At 33.8% G+C, this 22,390-nt stretch overlaps 2 protein-coding genes across 7 annotated transcripts in view; one reads left to right on the forward strand and one right to left on the reverse strand.

The window, feature by feature from the left end:
• Positions 1-10,022, forward strand: part of LOC145938062 (inactive dipeptidyl peptidase 10) — a 98,496-nt gene extending 88,474 nt beyond the window's left edge. For 5 of the 6 annotated variants that reach the window (XM_083041404.1, XM_083041403.1, XM_083041405.1 and 2 more), the window contains 7 exons: positions 1,233-1,778; positions 2,489-2,807; positions 2,929-3,107; positions 3,203-3,425; positions 3,512-3,956; positions 5,373-5,578; positions 5,656-10,022. In XM_083041404.1, coding sequence (XP_082897530.1) covers positions 1,233-1,778; positions 2,489-2,807; positions 2,929-3,107; positions 3,203-3,425; positions 3,512-3,956; positions 5,373-5,578; positions 5,656-5,757 — 2,020 coding nt within the window. In that variant the 3' untranslated portion in view covers positions 5,758-10,022. Of the gene's footprint in view, positions 1-1,232; positions 1,779-2,488; positions 2,808-2,928; positions 3,108-3,202; positions 3,426-3,511; positions 3,957-5,372; positions 5,579-5,655 lie in introns of those variants that run through there. The other variant, XM_083041408.1, reaches the window with a different exon arrangement.
• A 3,528-nt stretch (positions 10,023-13,550) lies between these two features.
• Positions 13,551-17,711, reverse strand: Mei-w68 (meiotic W68). Its single transcript, XM_083041721.1, has 5 exons — positions 17,591-17,711; positions 15,738-15,852; positions 15,146-15,618; positions 14,664-15,021; positions 13,551-14,003 (listed from the first exon to the last, which is right to left on the reverse strand). Exons 1-5 carry the CDS (start codon positions 17,709-17,711, stop codon positions 13,706-13,708), a joined length of 1,365 nt encoding a protein of 454 aa, XP_082897847.1. The 3' UTR covers positions 13,551-13,705.
• Between the last annotated feature and the right edge of the window lie 4,679 nt (positions 17,712-22,390).

Here is a 22,390-nt window from a genome sequence, read left to right on the forward strand (position 1 = left end):
CTGAACACGAATCCGGTTTCCAAATTGCTCCATTACGTCACAATTTTGAGAAAGTTGCAAAAAGGACTATTTTCACGAACTTTGTCATATGATAACTACAATATGTGCTAGAGAAGTTTTATTGCCATTAAAATAAAGTATGTTGTTAGGACTTTCGACCCTCAAAAGGAATTTTTGGTGTTTGTTATAATTAATAAGATTCATAGTTAAATATGGGTGTATTGCGGAAGTTAGCTGTGACTTAAGTCATTAATGATTTACCAAATAACTTTCAATTATTACTTAAAAGTATTTTAGGTCGCTGAACTCAATGTCAAAATTGTCAAATTTAAAATTGGGTTGAAAGTCCTAACAACATACTTTATTTTGGTTGCAATAAAAAAACTTCCAGGACTAGTCTCGTTCCGATGTTCGAAAAAAAGTCATTATTTTTTTTGTTGAACAGTGTAATATATATTTAAAAAATTTTAAAATTTAATATAGATGTATATTAAAATAGATAATAAAGAAGTATATATAAATATTGTTCTATTAATTTCTTTTCAAATTATATCACATTATGATATTGAAAAATTAATCTCTTAAATTATATTTATACAGGATGTTCCAAGATTAGACTGACAAACTTTAGGTGGTTATAAAAAACATCAAAACAAGCCAATTTTGTCAATAAACCCGCAATGTCCGCAAATAAGTCGTTTTGGCACTAGAATGGTTTTTGAAGTAAAGTATATTTTCTTCTCTTCCATTATCTTTCTTCTCCGTATCTAACTTCCCTATAAAGATGTATATCAGTTCTTCCTAAGAAAACTTGTTCATTTCGAACATGAAATTCGTCTAAATAATAATGAATACTGAGTGTAACAATGAATACTCAATGCTGTGATACTGAACTTATTGTTAGTCAATAACGTCTTATTTAAACAATGTCAAACAATGTTTTATTCAAACAATGTCAAACAATGTTTTATTCAAACAATGTCAAACAATGTCCTACATATATCAAACAATATTTTAGTCTCTAATTCTTTAGTGCCAAAACGGCTTATTTGCGGACATATTTATTTTTATTCACAAAATTGGCTTGTTTTGATATTCTTTATAATCATCTAAAGTTTGTCGATCTAATTTTAGAACACTCTGTATATTAAAGACGTATTAATGTAATTAAAATCTCTGCATATTATGTAGTTAATATTATGTATTTCTTTTCATAATCTTCTACTTGATAGCCATCAGATACCACTTCACTTCCAAGCATCGCGACCTATGCATCAGACACGATTTCAACATGCCGCTTGGTTAGGCAACACGACCGGTCTTCTCATGATTTTCGAAAACGATATTTATCTTAGAATGGGACCTACGGCGGAGGACGTTCGTTTGACCGATACGGGTGTACCCGGAATTATTTACAACGGAGTGCCCGACTGGTTGTATCAGGAAGAAGTGTTGCCGAAACCGCAAGCGACATGGCCCAGTCCAGACGGCACGCATATCCTTTACGCCACGTTCAACGACACCAGAGTGAGTGTGTTGGAATTTCCCTGGTTCGATATGCAGCAAGATCAAGATGGAACCGGTTCGAGTTCTCTTGGGATATCCAAATCCTTCCCGCCTTCCAGATCAATTAGATATCCGAGACCGGGTTCACCAAACCCAGAAATCGAATTGTGGATTATAGATCTCGGGAATAGTTCGATGAATTACAGTGGCATGGGAAATACGACATTGTCAGCAAAAACGAAGCTGAAGCCGCCGCCGTCTTTGGACGGACAGTACGTTAAATTATTGCAGAGTTTTTAATTGATATTAATAAATTATATAATTAAATGTTTGCTCTAAATAAAGAACTTTGCCTATTTTGCCCCCCCCCCCCCCCCCGGAAGTTGTTCTGAACCTAATAATGTCATTTATTCGTTTGATGGCTCATCATCAGAGTTGTCCAAGATAACAAATACGTTATTACTCGGCTCAGAAGGTATCTGTATACTTTCTAAAAAGTATTTAGTATATCCTAGATACCAAATAACCGACATAATGTGAGAACAACAACTTGCGGTACGAGCACTGTTTTTACGTTCAAGACACCTCGAGGAGATGTTTTGGATGCAAAAAGAAATTTTTGGGAAAGGATGAATGCAAAAACAAGAATTTTGAGAGTCATGTTTAAGTACAAAATAAAAAATTATCAGTTTATTGCAAGCGTGAAAGCATCGTGTAAGTATAGATAACAAAATGAATACACTTTATACACCAACATTGATAACGTTGACCTAACATTGACTGGCGAGTATTTTGGACATTGGCACCTCAATCCTCTCATGATGCCCTACAATTTAGTATATGTCTCATCTCTGAAAGACTCCCCTATAAAAATAAGCAAAGTTCTTTAATAAAAATTAAAAAATATGACAAAGTATCTCGGCTATCTTTATCTTTGTAATTTTGTATACTGACGAAATCCGTTTTCGCGAAATGTTTTCAGAGATTATTATTTGATATCAGCTGGTTGGGTCGGCGACGATGCTTCGCAGATCGCTGTCGTTTGGATGACAAGGATGCAAAATTTGTCGTTGGTATCGGCCTGTCGCGCTCCTATGTGGGAATGCGAAGAGACCCACTCGGAGAGAGCGCCTGAAGGGCTATGGCTGGATGCTCAACCGCATCCTCTCTTTGCTCCGGATGGCGATAGCTTCTTGTTGCTGGCCACAGTGCAGGAAGGCGACAAGGAGCATTTCACGCATATAAAGCACGTCACCCTCACGCAGCAGAGAATAGCGATACTTTCTCATGGTCGTTACGAGGTGAGCATCTTTTGAGATTGATGCAACGAGAGAGAAAAAGAGATTATTATAAAAATGATATAAAAATATATAAGAATTTAATCGTAAATGTTCTCTAAAAAAATAATAATAAAAAAAACAGGTAAGCGAAATCTTAGCATGGGATACCAAGGCACATCTCGTGTACTATCTAGGCACCAGAGAGAAAAGACCTGGTCAGAGACATCTTTATGTGGTACAAGATCCCACTGCGGACGATCCTCGTCTTTTGGAGCCATTGTGCGTCACGTGTGATCTTGGGGAAGTTCTTTGGAGCAGTAGGCAAGTTTGATTCTTTCATTCCGCAAAAGATATGACGCCGCCAGATCGATACAATCGATTGTGTATGTTAAAATAAATAAGAAAATTTATTGCAGGTTTTATTACACAAATTGCACGCACTTCGGTGCTTCTGTCAGTCCACCAGTGGACAATGACGCACAAGGTTACTACGTACTATATTGCGAGGGTCCCGGCCTTCCTCTCGCTGCTGTACACATGACGTCATCGCACAAAATGGTTCGCGTGCTATACGACACGAGAATCCAACGCGCGGATAAGTTGTCAGAACTGGCGTTGCCTACCAGAAGAAACTTTGAGGTGAGTATATCTGCCTGTGTCTTGAATTCGATCATTGACTCTATCGCTATATATCTGATATTACTGATTTGCCAAATAATTGACAGGTGTCATTACCTCAAGGTTGGCGGGCGCAGGTGCAATTGTTGCTACCTCCTTCATGGCGGGAGGAGCTCAGGGACGCGGCGTTTCCCGTGCTCGTTGAAGTAAACGGCCGTCCCGGTAGCGAGGCAGTCACGGACAAGTTCCGGATAGATTGGGGGACGTATATGTCGAGTCATAATGACGTCGTCTACGTAAGACTGGACGTACGCGGCGCTCGAGGTCAAGGAAAGAAGGATCTATTCAGAAAAATAGGCGGCGTCGAGGTACAGGATCAGCTAACCGTGCTAAAACATCTCTTGAAAACGCACAAATATCTCGACGTCACCAGAGTCGGTGTCTGGGGATGGGGCTATGGTGCATACGTTACCGCTATGGTGCTTGGGAGTCAGGATAATATCTTCAAGTGTGGCGTCGCGGTAAATCCAATCGCCGATTGGATGTACTACAGTACGTGAATACTTCTCGTATATAAAGAGTATTTGACCCAAGCGTGCGCGTTCTTAAAATTGTATAAAAATTTTTTGTCAAATTATTGTTATTAATCTCTTTATTACTCAGTCTATCTTCACTTATATCTGAGCATTGCGATACACGAAACTACTATTACTATTACTCCTTATGCTTAAAACTTCTATCTATACTTCTCTTCTCTTTACCTTCATTATATAGATCTTCTTTCCCTTTCGTTATTCTCTAAAACTTCACATATTTCTTTCATTTTTCTATCTAACTCATCTACCTTATCTTCTACTATTCTTAACCCAATCTTTCTCTTTTTTCTTCCATTCTATATTTTCCACATTTCTTTTTCTATCATTTCTTATCTTTTTCTTCACATATCCTTACATTCCTTTTTTATTTCTTCTTTAAAATTTTTTATATCCTTTCTTAACTTTTCTACATCGTCTATCTCAAATCTAACCTCCTTCTCTTTTCTCTTTCCCGCTACTATTTATGCCCGTATTATGAGCCGTATTATGCCCGTATTATGAGCTCACATTTATCTCTAGATGTACCTCTAAAGCTAGAGGTGTCTCTAAAGTTAGAGAGGCCCGTATTATGAGCTCACATCTATCTCTAGATGTACCTTTAAATGTACCACGATAAATGTGGCGATATTATGAGCGCACATCTATCTCTAGATATGTCTCTAAACGTGTCACGATAAATGTGGTAGTATTATGAGCGCACATTTAGCGGCGCATCTAGAGGAAATCGCCTGAAAAACCTATTTTGTACCACATTTATAGCACATTTATGCTACTCTCGATAAATGTGCCCTTGGGTACATTTATCTGCGTCTCTAACTTTAGAGACACATCTAAGAGATAGATGTAAGCTCTAAATGTGCGATAAATATATGATTGATTTTAGATGTACATTTATCTGCGCCTCTAACTTTAGAGGTACATCTAGAGATAGATGCGAGCTCATAATACGAGCCATTATCTTCTTTCCTTCCTCTTTTGTTTCCTCTTTATCTTTTTGCATACCGTTACTTTCTCTTACCTTTAATTTCTTTTGCCTATTTTCGACCTCTCTATTCCTTCCTTGTCCCTTATTTTTCTTTATTATGCTCATTGTCCCGCGCAATACCATAATCTTAAAGCTTCGTTCTCACCTTTCTCTGATCCTATTTACTATACTATATTCTTTCTTGCCTTACCTTCATTTATACCGCTTCTACTTTACCTAAGGATTTGTCTTAACCGCTTTTATACTTATTTCTATATTATATTCTAAAAATATTCTTATAAATAACAGCTGTTGATTACATTCCCATACATATCCAAGCACGCCATCTAACCAAGTTCTCGTCAAATTATTGTTAAAATTCGTAAATTAAATTTTCTTTAACCGTAGATTCTGCATTTACGGAACGAGTCCTTGGTGCTCCAGCTGAGAATTACAAGGGTTACGTTCAAGCTGATCTCACGCTAAAAGCGAAATTAGTACCTAGTCACAGCCTTTATCTCCTTCATGGTCTAGCTGACCTCACTGCGCCTTACACACACGGCGTTGCCTTCGCCAAGGCTTTGTCCAAAGCGGGAGTCATCTTTAGATATCAGGTAAAAGAAGCAAATACAGCATCTTTAAATTTTTTACTATATAATTATCTATCTAATCGCTTCTTTCGGGAAAACAGAGTTACGCGGACGAAGATCATGCCCTGACGGGTGTGCTCGGACACGCTTATCGTTCCATGGAGGACTTCCTCGCCGAGTGCCTCGCTCTGGATGCCTCCTAGTGCCTCAAGCCGAAAAATTCTTTGTTGTCTCTAGTGCGCCTACTTGCGATACATTCAGTACGAACGTTGAAACGGAGACTTGTCCTCGAAATCACGGCAATTACACTCGTGAGCAGAATAAAACTCGTTTGAAGCCTGAATCGCGAAATAAATCAGGCTGTTTAATTAAAAATGTGACAAGGTGAGAAAAGCAGAAACACGACCTTTATCCGAGACGACTAACAATAAGAGAAAATGAAGAAAGAACTATGCGTATATGCGAATTTATGCGGAAGGAAGATGGGGAGTGACTTCCACTCAAGGAAATAAGATGATATTTGTACGAGCAATATCGTTATAATGTGCATGTATCATTCATCTACAGATTTCTCTTGGATAACTCATTCATTTCTTTCTTTGGATGTGCAATTAGTGATACATACATCACTGAGTCGTGAGAAAATTCAGGTATCATGAAAGATATTTGACGAGAACGAAAAAAACGACGAATCCTCTTTTCTGCTTGGCAGTATTTTTGTATATTATTGAACGACGTCTTTCGCGCTTTCCACGTGGATTCGATATTCGATAGTTCTATAATTCGTTAGATAATGTTTGAATTGTCATTGAACATGAATCTCTGATCTGCAAAGATTTGTAATTTCGCACGCGAGCGATTTGTTCGATAATAATAGTGCACCAAATTGCCGTGAAATCGATTTTGGGCAAATTTCGAAGAGCGTAAGAGAAAACGAAATGCGTGTTCGAAAGCGCAGACCGAATTATTATGTGCGGAGCTTATCGACGACTTGCAAATCCCTAAGTCGTAGTCAACCATCAACATTGGAACGACATTGCGAAATATCGACATCGGGTGTTTGCAAGCTCGTCATTAACGTTTTGCTGTGTTCCAAATTCTAAGGGCGCTTATATAGAAAGGGCCTGAGATTTCGTAGAGCGGACTAAAGACACGATTATTACGAATTGAATAAGATTTTAACGTACAGAGCTTATTGAGGAAGTCTGCAAACTTGCATTTCTTTTTTGTATCTCGCATATTTGCACACGGAGAGTTTATTAAATTATAGTGTGTATTACTTGAATATCTCAATAAAGGGAAAAATTTCTTCTGCAAACTGTAATCGACAGTACGGTGAAATTGATGAAAACCCGTGGATTGAAAATCTTAAAATCGAATACTTACGTTTGTTCACAGAAAGAGTTTGCAAGCTTCCGCGTCTCATGTTCTTCTTTTTTTAGCTACGTCACTGGTGCCTCCTCGATTTTAAACGAGGAAAAAAAAGTATCTACGCCTATGCGGTGACGTTCGTCCACAGGCATCGACATATTTACCATTATATATATATATAGAATCCGGACAGAGGGCTACTGTAAATTTTGTGTTGTATAGCTTGGCGCCTAGTTCTATGTATCGTGACGCGTAAAGAAATTGTTCCACCCCCCCCCCCCTTACATACTCCCAACTCGATCCGCCCCTCCTCCTTCCCTCTAATTGAATTTTGGATATTTGTACATACGTATACACCTATGAGAAATGTGAGAGGTTCCTTCGACGAGGTCTTGCGCTGATGCCGAGAAGAGAAGTCGCGAGAGGATTCATAGAACGAACTGTATCGTGGTTGGTTTCTCCGACAGATTTTGGACAAGATTTATAAAAATATACTTGTCATAGAGCATATATGTATGTAAATTCGAATCTTGTCGAAGGTGCAGATGTTAGACTCGTTGTATATCTTTTCGAGATAAATTAATCGATCCCGAATGGATGAACGATGATACTAAACAGATGATATACCTACTTATAGAATCGTCATGATGATTAGCTGTTGATCATCGATCAGGCGCGATCAGGCATTCGACATGGAGGTTTCCGAATATATACGATAATTTTGGGTGGAACAGTAGAAGACGAAATATGGCGAGACATCGTACGCTTATTGTCACATATAAATCATTTCTACTACTGTTCCACCATTGTGAGAAGTGAATGCTCGGAAACAATCTAATGATCATTCCACAATGTCGAAAAATAATAGGACTCGTAAATATCTGCGGCGTTAGTAAGATATCTTTAAGGTATCTTTCACACATACATATATATTTCAGAATATGGAATGCGAAAATTGAAAATTTTATTGCCTTGCGACTCTTGACATCTCGATTTTCTTTGCATTATTCGAAATTATAGATTTAAAAACTTCTTATATATTTTTTTATTAATAAAGTAAACCCTTTATAATCTACTATTATATTACACTGGTCAACAAAAAACTTTTGTTTAGTTGTCAAGGATGTTTTAACCAATTTAGGATATTTTGGGGATATTGAATCCAAAAATGACAACAGTTATGCCGAATTGACTTTAGTTTTTGAAATAATGGTTACTCAAATTATGATTTTGTTCCAATATGATCTGCAGCTACTGACATATGCAGCAGGGTTTGTTTTTATCTCCAACGTGAGCTTGATGACCTACATAAAAAAAATCATACAAACAGCATTTTTCTATGATTTAATTATGATTATCTGAATCAGCTTACTTTGTTTTTGTTATTTTATTGCATAAAATGCCATTAGGTATTTCATATATGTATATACTTTTGAGATAATTTGAGACGGTTTCTAGTTTCTATATGATTTGGGGATAGGTTACGCCTAACCATTACATTTTTTGCATTTTTTAGTTTTTCATGGGGCATTCATTATCTAAAAAATTAGAGCCAATCTAGGAAAATCAATGCCATATTCGGAGAGAATTAGTGACACAAAGTTATTCTAAAATCGATCTAATATAATTGGCAATAATATCAGTGTTGACCAGTGTTATTATTTATATTATTATTTATATTATTATTTATTTATTAAATACCCAGATAGCAAGTTGCCGATCAATTTACTTGAAATTGCTTTGATTAAGTTGTTTTCAATATTGAGGAAAGCGGCTTCCGATTTTATCTATTAAATTGTCGATTGTTATTGCTATCGACAATTGTGAGCAACTTGAGAGCAACAATTGCTTTCTTAATACAAAGTTATTGGAAATCACAGAGCAACAGACGAAAACAATTTCCACCTAAAATTTTAACAACTAGTGTAGGCAACTATTGTTCGTATAATGCCTTTATGTTAACCTAAACGAAATTCTATTATCTCGATGATAGCAACATAATGACAACTGAATGAAAACTTGTGTCAAGCAACGATTTTCTTTCTTATGCCAAGGAACGCTTGGCTATCTGGGTAATACTATAGTAGATTTTTATAAAATATTTATGCTGAAAGTGTTGAGAGCGAAAAATTGCTTTTTATTAACTTAATCGTATTTTGGAATATTAAAAAACACAGCCATGTGTTTTGCGTCAAATCACGCGCAGTGAACAAAAAAAAAAAACAATCCGCCTAGTACTGCCTTTCTGCTTTAAAAAATAAATTTTTATCGCAAAAACTTTATCAAATCATAGCTAATATTCGAGAATTGTCAATCCAATTTCAAGTTTGAAAAAAGAAATAATTTACGAGTCCTTATATAAGTGTTAATTAGGGAAGAGGCGCGCTTGGACAAGGAAGTGTCGCCATATTATGTACGCTGCATGATCAGCAGCCCTTAAATGCCGACAATCAAGGCTAGTGCAACTAATCAAACGATAATAAATAGAGAGAAGCGGAGAGAAAAGAAAGCTACTTAATAATAATTTTAATGAATACTTGTGAATGAATCGCTATGGTTTGTGTATGTATTGTATATTGTAAACCGCGATGTGTGCGCGAAGTCTAGTATCGCCAAACTATTGCGGCCGAAGAGACTTTGCGAGAGCGATTTTTGTGAGAATAGAAGTAGACGCAAAAAGGGTCGTTAGAGAGATGATGTGCCCGCTGTTGACTGTAGAAAGTACAAAAAAATACGACGCCTAATGGAGGCTTCGGAAAAAAATTGTCTATTGGCTTCGCTGGACAAGTTTCAAATATATCCTAAGCGAAAATTCGTTTAAATCCCGTTTCATTACCTTTTAATAAATCTTTGTGATAAATTTTCAAATTAACAGAGGCAATTGTATTACATACAATATGCACCAAACGTTATATATTCGACGAGATTCCTCCATTTCGCGACAAATGAATGGCCGTTTGTAGTGCAAGAAAAAGTTTGTCGTTAACAATATCGCTTCCATTTATCCCCGAATAATTATGTACGCGAATTATGAGCGATAGAAATACGAATTGTTAAATACAAGAAACGAGAGAGAGAGAGAGAGAGAGAGAGAGAGAGAGAGGGGAGAAAGAGAGTGTAGGTGTGTGTGTGTGCGTGCGTGTGTGTGTGTGTGTGTGTGTGTGTGTGTGTGTGTGTGTGTGTGTGTGTGTGTGTGAAAGAAAGAGAAAGAAAAAGCAATTGATTAATTGAAATTGAAATAAGCTACAGGGAAGGAGGAGGAAAGAAGAAAAAAAATAGAGCGAATGTGAGATTGAAAGCGGGAGAATATGTGTGTGTCTAAAAAAAATCACAATCAATTATTAAATATAATAATAATGGCAGAAGAAAGTGAGAGGCAAATTAAATGTAAGCATAGAGCAATGGGAAAAAAAGTTATCACACAAAGGCAGACACGCAACAAGCATGCGAGTTATGAGATTAATCGCAACAAAGAAACCTTAGCAGCGCGTAAGGGTATCCATAGCTTTTGGTAAAACATATTATTGCCATTAAGCTAAAGAGAAAAAAAAGCATAAAGAGCAAAGAAAAGTATACTCATAATCATTCGGCATATACAAAAAATACATGCATACACATCTACACAATGCAACATATTGAAAGAAAACAAGTAGTTCATGCGGAAATAGATATAAGGATCGGGCCCGTGCGAATGCACGAACAAATTCGTATGGATTATGTACATTTGTCACATAAATTCATCGACTGTCGATTGTCAAACAGAACGCATCAATCTCCGATAATTTAGAAATTAGATTATATAAAAAAAAAAAAATTCAGTTATTTTTCCTTATTGATTCTTCATAAAAAAGAATAAATAACAAGTTTACAGCCAAAAATTATTTTAAACCAAACAAAGTGTTTCTTACAGATTTTTGGATACTGAAAACGATGTCGCAAACAATATTTCACTAGCACGTTTTAGATTTCCAAAATAATTGAGATTTAATGTGTAAAAAAAGGCTTTTTTTGCGATATTTGAGATTTTTTTTGCAAAAAAGGTTAACATTATCTGGAAAGTCTGATCAAATATCACGACTATATTGTTCATCCCTATAAAATGTATTTTTTAAATTTCAATATCTTACTTGTTAGTCATGTTATGAAAGATTAAAGCTATGAACTAGTTCTCATATATGGAGATGTTCCTGAAAAGAATCGTTTTTAGAAAAAAAATAATTTTTTTCAAAATCGATTTTACCATTATTTGTCCTTTAGATCACACAACTTTTGTCTGGAACATTTTTTTGAAAATGCATTTGTTTCGAAAAATTCAAGGTGGGCAATTAAAATGAGACATGAGACATTTTATAGGTATATAAATCTACATTTAGTGAGACCTACGTGAAACGATAAGTTATACTGTATATGTGTATCGATAGCCCTAAACTACAAATTATAAGTATAATTATATGAATTCATCATCATAGGCGGAATATTTGCTATCTCACAATCAGCAAAGTTCTGTATTTAAATTCTTCCTAACATGACTAAAAAGTAAGATACCGAAATAAAAAATGCATTTTATATATGAACAATACATTTATAACATCTGATCAGAATTTGCAGATAACGTTAACCTTTTTTACAAAAAAATTTCAATTATTGCAAAAAAGTCATTTTTTGCATATTAAACCTCAATTATTTCGAAAACCTGACGTGCTGGTGAAAATTGGCTTGTGACATCGTTTTCAACATCTAAAAATCCACCTTGTCTGGTTTAAAATAATAAAAAAAAAATATTTTTTTGTAGTGTAATTAACACTCTTTCTGTATAATATTTAATTTCGCTAATTTTATTGTTAAAAGGGGATACTTTACATGTAAATTCTAGATAACTTTGGAATTTTTATCTGTATTCGAGAATATCGAAATTCTCTTTTTAATGTATATTAAAATTTCATTATTTGACAATCGATCGATACTAGCAACAGAGAGCAAATTGACCTCTTGATGACGAGTGATACTTTTTTTCTAAACGATTTATGATTCCAAACGAGTCTGTACCTGCTCGAAAGCGTGTGTTCGACTATTTAGAAAGATTGTTTTTTATATCTATTTCATCATTAAAATGCTTGATACACATTCGATAACAGTTACGGATGTAATTTGGAATGCTTGATCGATTCTCGCTTTCGATTCGGATTGGATACGAAAGTAATTTATACTAGATTTTTGGCGATATTCGCACGGACTCCCCCCCTGCACCGAAAATATCCACGAAATCGGCTAATCAGTCATTTGTATTCGGTGATGCCGAAAAAAAGTGATACATGTGCGAGAGCTTTAATAAAAGTTGATTGAAGTTTATTTTTTTTGGTCTGCTGAAAAGAACATAATTTACTAGCATATCAAAAGGAAAATATAATTAATAAGATGCTTGATAATCATGTTATTACATATATAATATATAGCTTTTTTTAATGCAAAATTGCTTTTTACATACTTATAAAACGTGGATCGGTGAGACATATATTACTCCGATATTTGTAATATTTTTTATATATGTATTCACGTGACTTCTCTCATTTTATGCAATTAAAAGGTATTAGAATATTGATCAAAATTTATTATTTATTATAAGAAAAAGAAAGAAAGAAAGAGAAAGAGAGAATTCGAACTTCTCTCCTTCTCTTATTGTATAATTTTTTGAGAATAATTAAAATTATTCTTGGTTTATAAACTCATAATGTATCGTCGATTTCGCGGATAATGTCCAAGTTATCTTCAACACCTACAAAATAATCATGTTATTAAGATTCTGCGTTTTTTAATATCAGCGAGGCTCGGCCCGGACATTGGGCGGATAAAGTGTTTTCAATAAACTGTTACATTATATCTGAAAAAATAGTCTTAATTTATTTATCAAATATTTATTCTTTTGTTACAGTCTTGATGAACAATCGAAATTGCAGATTGCAGAGAAATTATAGTTTTTATTTTAACAAAAAGAAAAAAAATAATATTTATATTGATTTTTGTTTCATAAAAATGTGTGTGTGTGTTTTATTTTTATATTTTCATTTCACAATAAAAGTTTTAAAAAATCTTTGATATTATTTTTTATAAGAAAATACAAGTAAAAACTATATAGAATTTCATTTAATTTCAGTTAGATATTTTTGTATAAATTAAAAGAATCTTATAAAAAGAATTTCTAATTATATATAAAGAAAAAAAAGAGAAAGAGAGAGATAGAAAAAAGATTATTTCAAATATATAGGTATTAGATAATCTTAAGGCTCCTGCATACTCACTGCAGCCATCTTGAATTGATGACGTCAGAAGCGAGAAAATACACCATGAAAATTCTTGCGACTCACGCTAAAATAAAAATATTTTTCAATAAAATAGGGTTTGTAATCGATAGAACCGACTTGTAAAATATATCGAAAACTTTCCTTTTGTTTGGGTAAGCAATAAATAACATTGTATATATCGAATTGAATTGAGCCTAATCAAGGATGAAAACCCGCTGTTTGACAGGTATCGAAATGAAATAAATATTTGCTTTTACATATTAAATTATAACAAAATGAGAGTCTTCGGTATATTTTAACACTATAATAATTATTTAAAAAATAGAAACACTGCACTAAAATGATAAATGACGCTGTAAGTCGCAAGAATAATTTATGTCATTTTCACGCTTTATAGTTTATAGTTTTGCCAAATGTGGCGCTGTCGTACAAATTTTACGAACTTGGCTATCGAGTATGGAGGAGCCTTAAAGATATTATTTTAAATATATTTTTTGCCGTCTATCTTATAAGGCAAATACGTTGCCGTAAGAAAGTTTTTGGTAAAGAACAACGCTCCTATATCTGTCTTGCCCTTCTTCAATATATTCAGCTCCTTTGATATAGCATTGTTTACGTAAGTCTTGATTTCAATGGATTTCAATTTCATGAAATCGATCTCGGTGAGCGAGACTATTTTCGCTCCTAAATTAATTGATTCCGAGGGATGAATTCCGAGCCAGCGTGCATTAGGACAAGCCAAGCTCTTGTTTTGTCTGCAAAGGACCGATGAGCCAAAGCTACAATACAAGAAATCAATATACATATATAACATCGCAAAAAAATGGAAATATAGAATATGAGAATTTTATCGAATGAGATTGAAAAACTATAAATCTTACAATATATATACGGTGTCCCAGACTTACCAAACTCCTGTTAAGGCCCATTCTACGATACGTCGTATGTCGCAGTCGGATGTCGGAACGTAAGCGATGGGCCAATGAGGAAATTTCTTTTTCGAAAACGAAATTTTCTTATTGGACTATCGCTTACGTGCCGACATCCGACTACGACATACGACGTATTGTAGAACGGGCCTAATGGAAGATTCTTAAGATTGTTCGAAAACGATTTTTCCTCTAATAATAATTTTCGAGTTATAAGCAATTGAAAATAAAGAGTTTTTCGCAAACTAAGCTTTGTGGAAATAAAATATTAACAAAACTATTTTTCAATTAATTTTAAATCAAATTTAATTTAATAGAATTTTAATTTAAAGCTTAGTTACAAAGATATATGATGGCAAAAATTGGGAGCTTGTAAAAAATGATAATCTCCCTCGACATTTTCGCTGAGAAAAGAAAATCGTCTCCAAATAACTTTAGGAATCTCCCTTAAATGGGTGATCCAGTAAGTCTATATATATATATATATATACCGATTTCGATTTAAATTACCGATAAATTAACATAATGTCCACACCAAAAGGATCCGCGTCTACGATTATATAAACCGGTAGGCCCATCTTTTCAGACAGGATATTAACCAGCATTCTAGTATTTATATCTGGATAGCCCTTTCCTGTCACTAAAATGCATTTTAAAATACGTGGGCAATCTTCCTCGAGCAATTTTTGAAAAATTGCGTCTTTCTCAATAACCAAGACAAAGTTGGCTTTCACACGAATTGAAGTCACGTTTAAAGTAATCTGTGGGATCTGCACGCCTCCTGGTATCGCACAATCGATAACTCGATTATCGAGTAGTGTGATGGTCATATTTCCTGCCACTAGTCCTTTAGCCATTGCTAACAATCCTGAAAAGACCCTTTTGGTTACCAATCTTTTTTCGCCTCCTTATGTATTTATTATTAAATTGTTTATATAAACAATTTATTATATTCTTTAATTTATTATATAAATACAATTTTAAAAACTTACTCAAATCCCATGGGGCGCATTGTAATAAATTAGCAACACTATTCAATGCACAATCGATAGATCTTTGAGTGGGCATCAAACTTTTCGTTGTTTCATTCTTCAAATCGTAATAAAACGATCGTTTTGTCTTGGTTGTGTTCGTCAGCAACAAATGATGAGCCTCGGACAGTATCATCACCATTAGGATAAATTTATTTCTACTGTTTTTTATCGCAAAATCGACGGTTTTTTTCGAATTTTGAGAACTATTTTTTTCTCCCGTGTCCTGCTTATTGGCAAAGTTAAACAAAGAATCGTCGGATATTGTATTTAGTTGAAAATTGCTTGAGCATCCTGCGTTTTCTTCGCGCAAACTTAATTTTGTAGCAATGTTTCGATCAATGTCGCAATACGATATACAAGGTGGCTGTTCAGCAGCTATCTGCTCAATTATTTTGAACGTAACAGCTTCGATGCGCGCGATCAAATCCATCCTAAGATGCGAGTGAGAAATGTCAGATATGATATGTGTTGAATTTTAATTATATATTCAATTTATATATTTGCAAATAATAAAATCAATACAATAAAAACAGCTGAAAAGACAATTTACCTGAATTCTTTATTGTCGATTATCGGTATATCGATACGTATTTCCTCGACACTCATATTCTTATTGATAGTTGACAAACTTGTTTGCCCCCGAAATATTTCGTTTTGCATTTTATCTAAAATAAAAAAAAAAGAGAAAACACTTTATATACCTAAATTGAACAAATTTAGTAACGAAACTTCTATACTTTTTAAAATAAACCATTTAATTATTTTGTATAAGAATGTTTTCTAAAAATATAAATGATAAAAAAATAAAAAAAACAGATATAAAGTGTATCAAATTATTAATTTTTAAAATTTAAAAGCATTCTTTTAGAGAATTATTGAGTCTAAATTTAGTTCATCTTTCTGTTAATAGATGACTTCAGTTTGCACAAAGCAGACCTTTGTACAGAGATCGTTTCTATCGGTACAACTAGAAAAATATTATATTATTGTTGCAACGTGCATTCATTCTTCAATTATTTAAAAAAATAATTTAAATCTGTATTTCTGCAGCTTTACAGATTACAATTTTACATAAACAGTAGCATACATAATAAAAGATAACCCATTTCTAGTCTTTCTATTTTTTTAAGAATTGCTATTTTTGCAAGTTTACGATCATAAATGGTTTATAAAATTCTTTTACAATAAGATGATAAGATGATAGATTAGGTTAGGTGATAGGTACATGATGATAGGTAACATATGGTACATATAAAAAACGGAGTGAGTTTACAAAAATTATTAGATATACATATATTAGTTTTATATTTATATTTGATAAACAATGACAATCGTCCCGATGATGATTGCGATATTAATTAATGAAAAATAAAACAATCAAATATTATCATGTAAACCGTTAATCCAATATAAAGTATGCAAGCATTTTAACAAGATAATAAAATATGCATTCATTCATTTAAATTCAATTTATGTCATTGTATTATGATTGTGAGTGTGTGTATATATATTTTTTATATAAAATAATAAAATAAGTTATGAAATACCTTTACAAAGAAATCATTCAGTAATATGCCCTATCTACATCTAAGGATGATTCTACTTGTGAGTTAACAGAGTGAATAGTGTAGTGTAGACGGTCAAAAATCATACTGAAGTTGGTTTTCAATCATGTACCAACCAAAAACATTTCTGATATATCTGAATTTATCTGAATTCACAAATGCAAGATTATTTCATGTATATAACATAAGATTACTTCGTGTATAGAACATATATATAAGGAAATTGATTGATTATTACCGATTTTATTTAAAGTCAATGATACAAATATATTAACAACATTAAAATTGTGCAGTGTAAACGGGCGAAAGCAGTCGGATGAGCCACGAGGATCATCCTTAGGTGTAGATAGGGCATATTAATTAACTCCATTGATAAGGAATAAATCCAATGTCGGATAATTTTTTTACTCAGGCACGCTTTTGTTTGCATTATATAAAAAACATTTATATAATGACATTTGAATAATGTTATCAACGAATTTACAAATATCGATAAATTTAGTGTAACAAAGCGATATAAAAAATTATAATAAAAAGAGATTATCGAAACTAAAGAGGAGGATTCGGATTCGCTTTTCACTCATTCGTCGTTGAACATTACGAGACAGAGTTAAAAGGCGCGATGGTAGATAAAAATCTACTACCTATCCGAAGCCGACATTCTCACAGCAATAAACATATTAAGTCCCGGGCCGTGAGGTAAAGTATTGGCTACGGAGGCTCGTTCGCACTCATAGCCGACTAGACTATAATTTTTCTCCCGATCACCGACATTCATATCAAAGTGGCGAATCTCAAGAGAGTTCGGACACCCCGCTGCGTATTTGTGAGCACCGACCATTGAATGGCGCGCTACTGTACGCGTTAAAGACACTTGAGGGACTTATTGTGCGAGTACGAAATACACCCCTTACTGCAAAACGTTCGATTGTAACGAAATTCAGGGAATTCGTCGTCATTTTGCTAGAAAAACCGCACGAGAAAACGATCGCGACAATTAGCCACAGTTTTCGAGTTATAAATTCATAATTTTTTTAATCTATGAGATTACAAAGACAATTATATTTGTAAAAATTTAATACTTTTTATACAGGGTGTTTTTAAATAAGTGCGAAAAATTTATAACTCTTTGTCGAAAATTAAGGAGTTTTTCGTATAAATATATACCTACTCCTATATCTCTCCCTGAGGAGTTACACTTCTTCAAAGGGGAAGGTGAAAATTAGGTTTTTATATTTTGTCTTGAAAACTATTGATTTTACAAAAAAAAAAAAATAAAAAAAATAAAAAAATTTCTAAAGAAATCAAGCTTTCTAACGCATATTTTTAGATGATCACATTTCGATCGGTTAAAAAGTTTTAATAAAAAATTGAATAGGGGTTGTTGGTTTCATTATCTTTTGTAACAATACGAGAAGATTAAAAAAATATTAATGAATATATCCTTTTTACTAGTGGAAAATATCCACTAAATTTCATTTTTCCAACTTGTCCAAAAAATTTGAGAAAAAAATTAAAAACCTTTCACCTCCCCCTTTGGAGAAGTGTAATTCTTCAGGGAGGGATATAAGAAAGAATATATGTTTATATGAAAAACCTTCCTTAATTTTCAATAAAGAATTATTTCTTAAAGTTTTTCGCACTTATTTCGAAACACCTTGTATATATAATATTTATATTTTATTTATATCATGTTTATAATTAAACGTAGTTAAAACGTTAGATGAAAAGTATTTGAAAAGTATTTGTGTGAAAAACCAATTTAAGTGAAAAGCTGCTAAGAAAATGGAAATAATGAGCATTGGCAATAGAGCCCTATCCTATATAAATTTTCCTAATCTATGATATGCATCGGTACAAATGGGGAACAATAAATACTAATTAACGACTATGAGATGACATCCAAAGTATTTCAACAAATAATTTAACAAAAATAAATTGACTAATTTGAAAACACTTTACATTTAATAATCATGCAAAAATATATTTTAGAAAGTTTTAGAAAGGTTAAAGAATGTCTGTAAATTAGCATCGATAAGCCGTATACGCGAACAAAAGTGAAATACCACCTTAAAGTTCCGGCCTCTTAAATGCTCATAACGAGAATATTCATAAAAAAATAATGGAGGACGACAAGTATACTCGCGCGCTCTAGGTTTCGCATTAAAGACACTTCAAGGTTGCGCTGTTACAAAAGGGGATAGTGTTACATTGTGCAACGAGCACAGTGGAGAAGAAACACCCCTAAGAATGCCGTCGCCAGCTCTCAAATAGCCCGTATATAACCAACACGCGTCGTCGGCGCGTCATTTTCAAAATATCAGTTGGAGGCACGACGCAAAATATTATGAAGAATATATCATTATAATAATAATAATACACAAATCTATTTGGACGCAAACTTATTTCACCAGCTTAATAAATAGGATAATATACAAAAAAGATTGATGTTTTTTTCAAAAGAACGAATGAACACAAAAAAGTGATGGGAGTATTCAAACTATATCCGTACATACGATGTCGAGAATTCCTCGACTTTCGATATATCAATCGACACAAATGAAAAAATAGAGAGGTTGAAATTGTAGATGGGCAAATACGAAATTCCATGAATTTCAATACTAGTAAGCTTCTCGATTCTAAATGCTTTCTTCGATTTGAGATTTTGAATGAAATTAAATATTCGGGCTATATAAAATATCGATTGATGTAGCAAATACCTGTCGCATGTCAACTAGCTTCTTTTCATTTGAAGGTCAGGGATCTTCGAAATCCGATATGTCGAGCATTCGAGTGTGAGATCACGTGTAAATGCTACGAATCGACAATGTTTGAAAAGTCCAGTCTATTCAGAAAATCGTAACAGCCGAGGTTTTTGATCGAGACGCCGGGAGAGATCGAATCTCTTCCTTTATTTGCTTCTTCATGTGTACAAGGCGATTTTAGAAGATAACATCGAATTTGTCCAAACAGTGGGGATCGCGGCTGCAAAGCAGCGGGGATTCGCTAACGTACAAATTTGGGAACATGAAAGGTCAAAAGATACGTACTGCAAGTCACGGATTTATTCCTATCCGATATTTAACACATATTTACATTATTTGAAAACAAACTAAAGAACATTTTTTTAGAGATTTTAAGTTAAGTTAGTTAGCAAACCGGAACTATATCTTAAAGTGATGCTAACTCGGTCTGTTTTATCGACAAATATTATTTTTATTTAACTATTTATTGGCTATACAGAATGAAAAATCCTTTTCTAGAATTAAAGTATTGATAATAATAAATCTGGGCTACTCTATATATGTACATATGTTTAAAAAATCAAGAAAGTTAAGTAATTACAGTTTTTTTTGCATGATGTCGTATTACAAACTAACCTAACCTAACCTAACCTAACCAAAACCTAACCCTAATCTAACCCTAACCGATAAGAAAATTATAATTATTTAACTTTCTTGGTTCTTTTTATATACATATATAGTAGCCCAGATTTGTTTTTTTTATTATGAATACTTTTTAATTCTCTAGAAAAAGATTTCTCATTCTGTATAGCCAATAAATAGTTAAATGAAAATAAGATTTGTCGATAAAATAGAAAAGTCAGTATCCCCTTAAAGTTGAACTGATCGGAGGAAATTTTCCAATTTCTCCAACACACAGATGCGAACGATTGATCGTTCCAAGCGCACTCGAAAAGACTACTTGAATACGCCGCGGTTTTCGAGGGATCAAACGACGTTATTGTAGCGACCGCGCTGTTTCACACACTATAAAGAGGGTTTGACGTGCGGTAAGTACTTGACTTAAATGTGAGCTTGGGAAAGTCTCTCGCTAAAACGACTGTCATCGCGCGACACCATTTAAATGATCCATTCGATCAAGGACCTTGATTTTTGGCATACGTTTTCTCCAAACTACGTCATCTTTTTAAAAATCACGTGCGAATAAAGTGTCTTCGAAGTTAATTGAATCTCACAGCAAGGCACGAATCAATTTAAATTCTTTGCGCCGTTTTTAAGGCAATTAATTGATAGATAAAGAAAATGATTTCATACAAAGATCGAATATGCTAATAAATTTGATGTTAATAATCACTTAACGAGCATTTTTGTTTCGCTCAAATTCATCTTTCCTTTAATAACGGACCGGTTACTCGGAGCTAAATAAGATCTTTGACGAGATGTTTTATTACACGACAAATGTTTTCACGATTATTCTGAAAAGAAAAAGAAACAAGCGCAACATTTCAAGGATATTAATGGATGGAGAAAATAACGAATAAGAATGAACATAAAAAAATAACTAGAAAAGAGAGAGAGAGAGACAAAAAGATAAAAATAAAAATTGAACAAAGAAAATTTCTTATCTATCCTCTAACGATAAAGAAAATCAAAGATGTAGAAGCGGAAAAGAAATGATGGATATATGATGCAAAAAGAAAAAACCAGGTTGAAAGTCTAACTTGGAAAGTTGTATCATGAAGAATGAAGAATTGAACGATTTGGCAGTGATATGTTTGGAATGAATATAAAGCGATAGAACTGTCCAAGATATGTTTATATGTGCCACAGTCCCTGGACATGAGAAGTATAGGTCAGTTATATCAGAGAAACTGGTTCGATCAACCACGCAACCGTCAATTAAGTAGAAATAAAAAGGAACACTATTTTACACTAATTTGATGGAAGAGTGCTCATCAATCTAATACCCGATAATCGTAAAAATTTTGCAAATAGATGAAATAATATATATTCCACAATGCATTTTACATTATATTCGCAAAATAATATCTAAATAAAATGGTGATAATAATGCTATAAATGACTTTAATATGTGCTTTTTTAGGAAGGGATTTTCCAATTCCTTATGTAATTTCTTTGTGAGCTTATAATGATATAGTATTGCGATAATTTGCATTAAAGGGACAGTTATTCAACGCTTCAACGTAAAAGTATAGATTGAAATAGGCGTATATATAATACACGTAGATTGTGCATATCGTGCGCACGAGCTAATAATAATTGTTCGGGCGTATGCCACATGATGAGGCAGTTTGCAGCTGCCGGCTTTTTTCCGCACATAGAATTTTTCGCGATTACGAGGTGAGCAGATGCGTCCTCGAAGAGTTTCGCGCATCTCCTCGGCCTTGCGTGCGAGATTATACCTATTCTTATCATCCATTTGGAGCCAGATTGCAGCGCGCTTCTTAATTTCTCGACTCGTAACTCTTGACGGACTTGTTCTTTTTTTCCTCATCTCTTATATTATCTTTCTCTCCTCGTTCGCGAAATTATTCATTTTGTAAATTACCACGTAAACGCTACACGAAACCGGAAATGCTATTTTCGTTCATCTTTAACTCGTATGATTGGTAAGATTTTATGCAAAATATCTGAGAAACATTTTATAACTACAAACACTATAGGCTAAACTTAAGTTATCGATGTATCATCTCGATAACGAAATTCGGAATTCCCAATAATTAAGAGCAACGCTATTGAGCCACGATTGCTCGATCTAAGTAAGGGCGGTCTTTATCGTATCCTAAGAAGGGATTAACGGTGAGGGATATAGAACTATCGGGTGTTCGACCCCCGGGATCACTGACACCTCGATAACGAGCGTAGGTTCACCG

Source organism: Prenolepis imparis, unplaced genomic scaffold (genome assembly GCF_030444845.1).
Source record: "Prenolepis imparis isolate NDT839.2.m4 unplaced genomic scaffold, iyPreImpa1.0 SCAF_7, whole genome shotgun sequence".
Classification (NCBI taxonomy): domain Eukaryota; kingdom Metazoa; phylum Arthropoda; class Insecta; order Hymenoptera; family Formicidae; genus Prenolepis; species Prenolepis imparis.

What these genes read in the sequence shown, in the direction of transcription:
- Mei-w68 (XM_083041721.1), bottom strand. Translation starts at nt 17,711, where the DNA reads ATGACGACGAATTCCCTGAATTTCGTTACAATCGAACGTTTTGCAGTA. An exon ending in CAGTAGCGCGCCATTCAATG is followed by an intron (nt 15,853 to 17,590) that starts GTCGGTGCTCAC and finishes TTTTTATTTTAG; the next exon opens with ATAAAATGCAAAACGAAATA. An exon ending in GACATTATGTTAATTTATCG is followed by an intron (nt 14,004 to 14,663) that starts GTAATTTAAATC and finishes CTTGTATTGTAG; the next exon opens with CTTTGGCTCATCGGTCCTTT.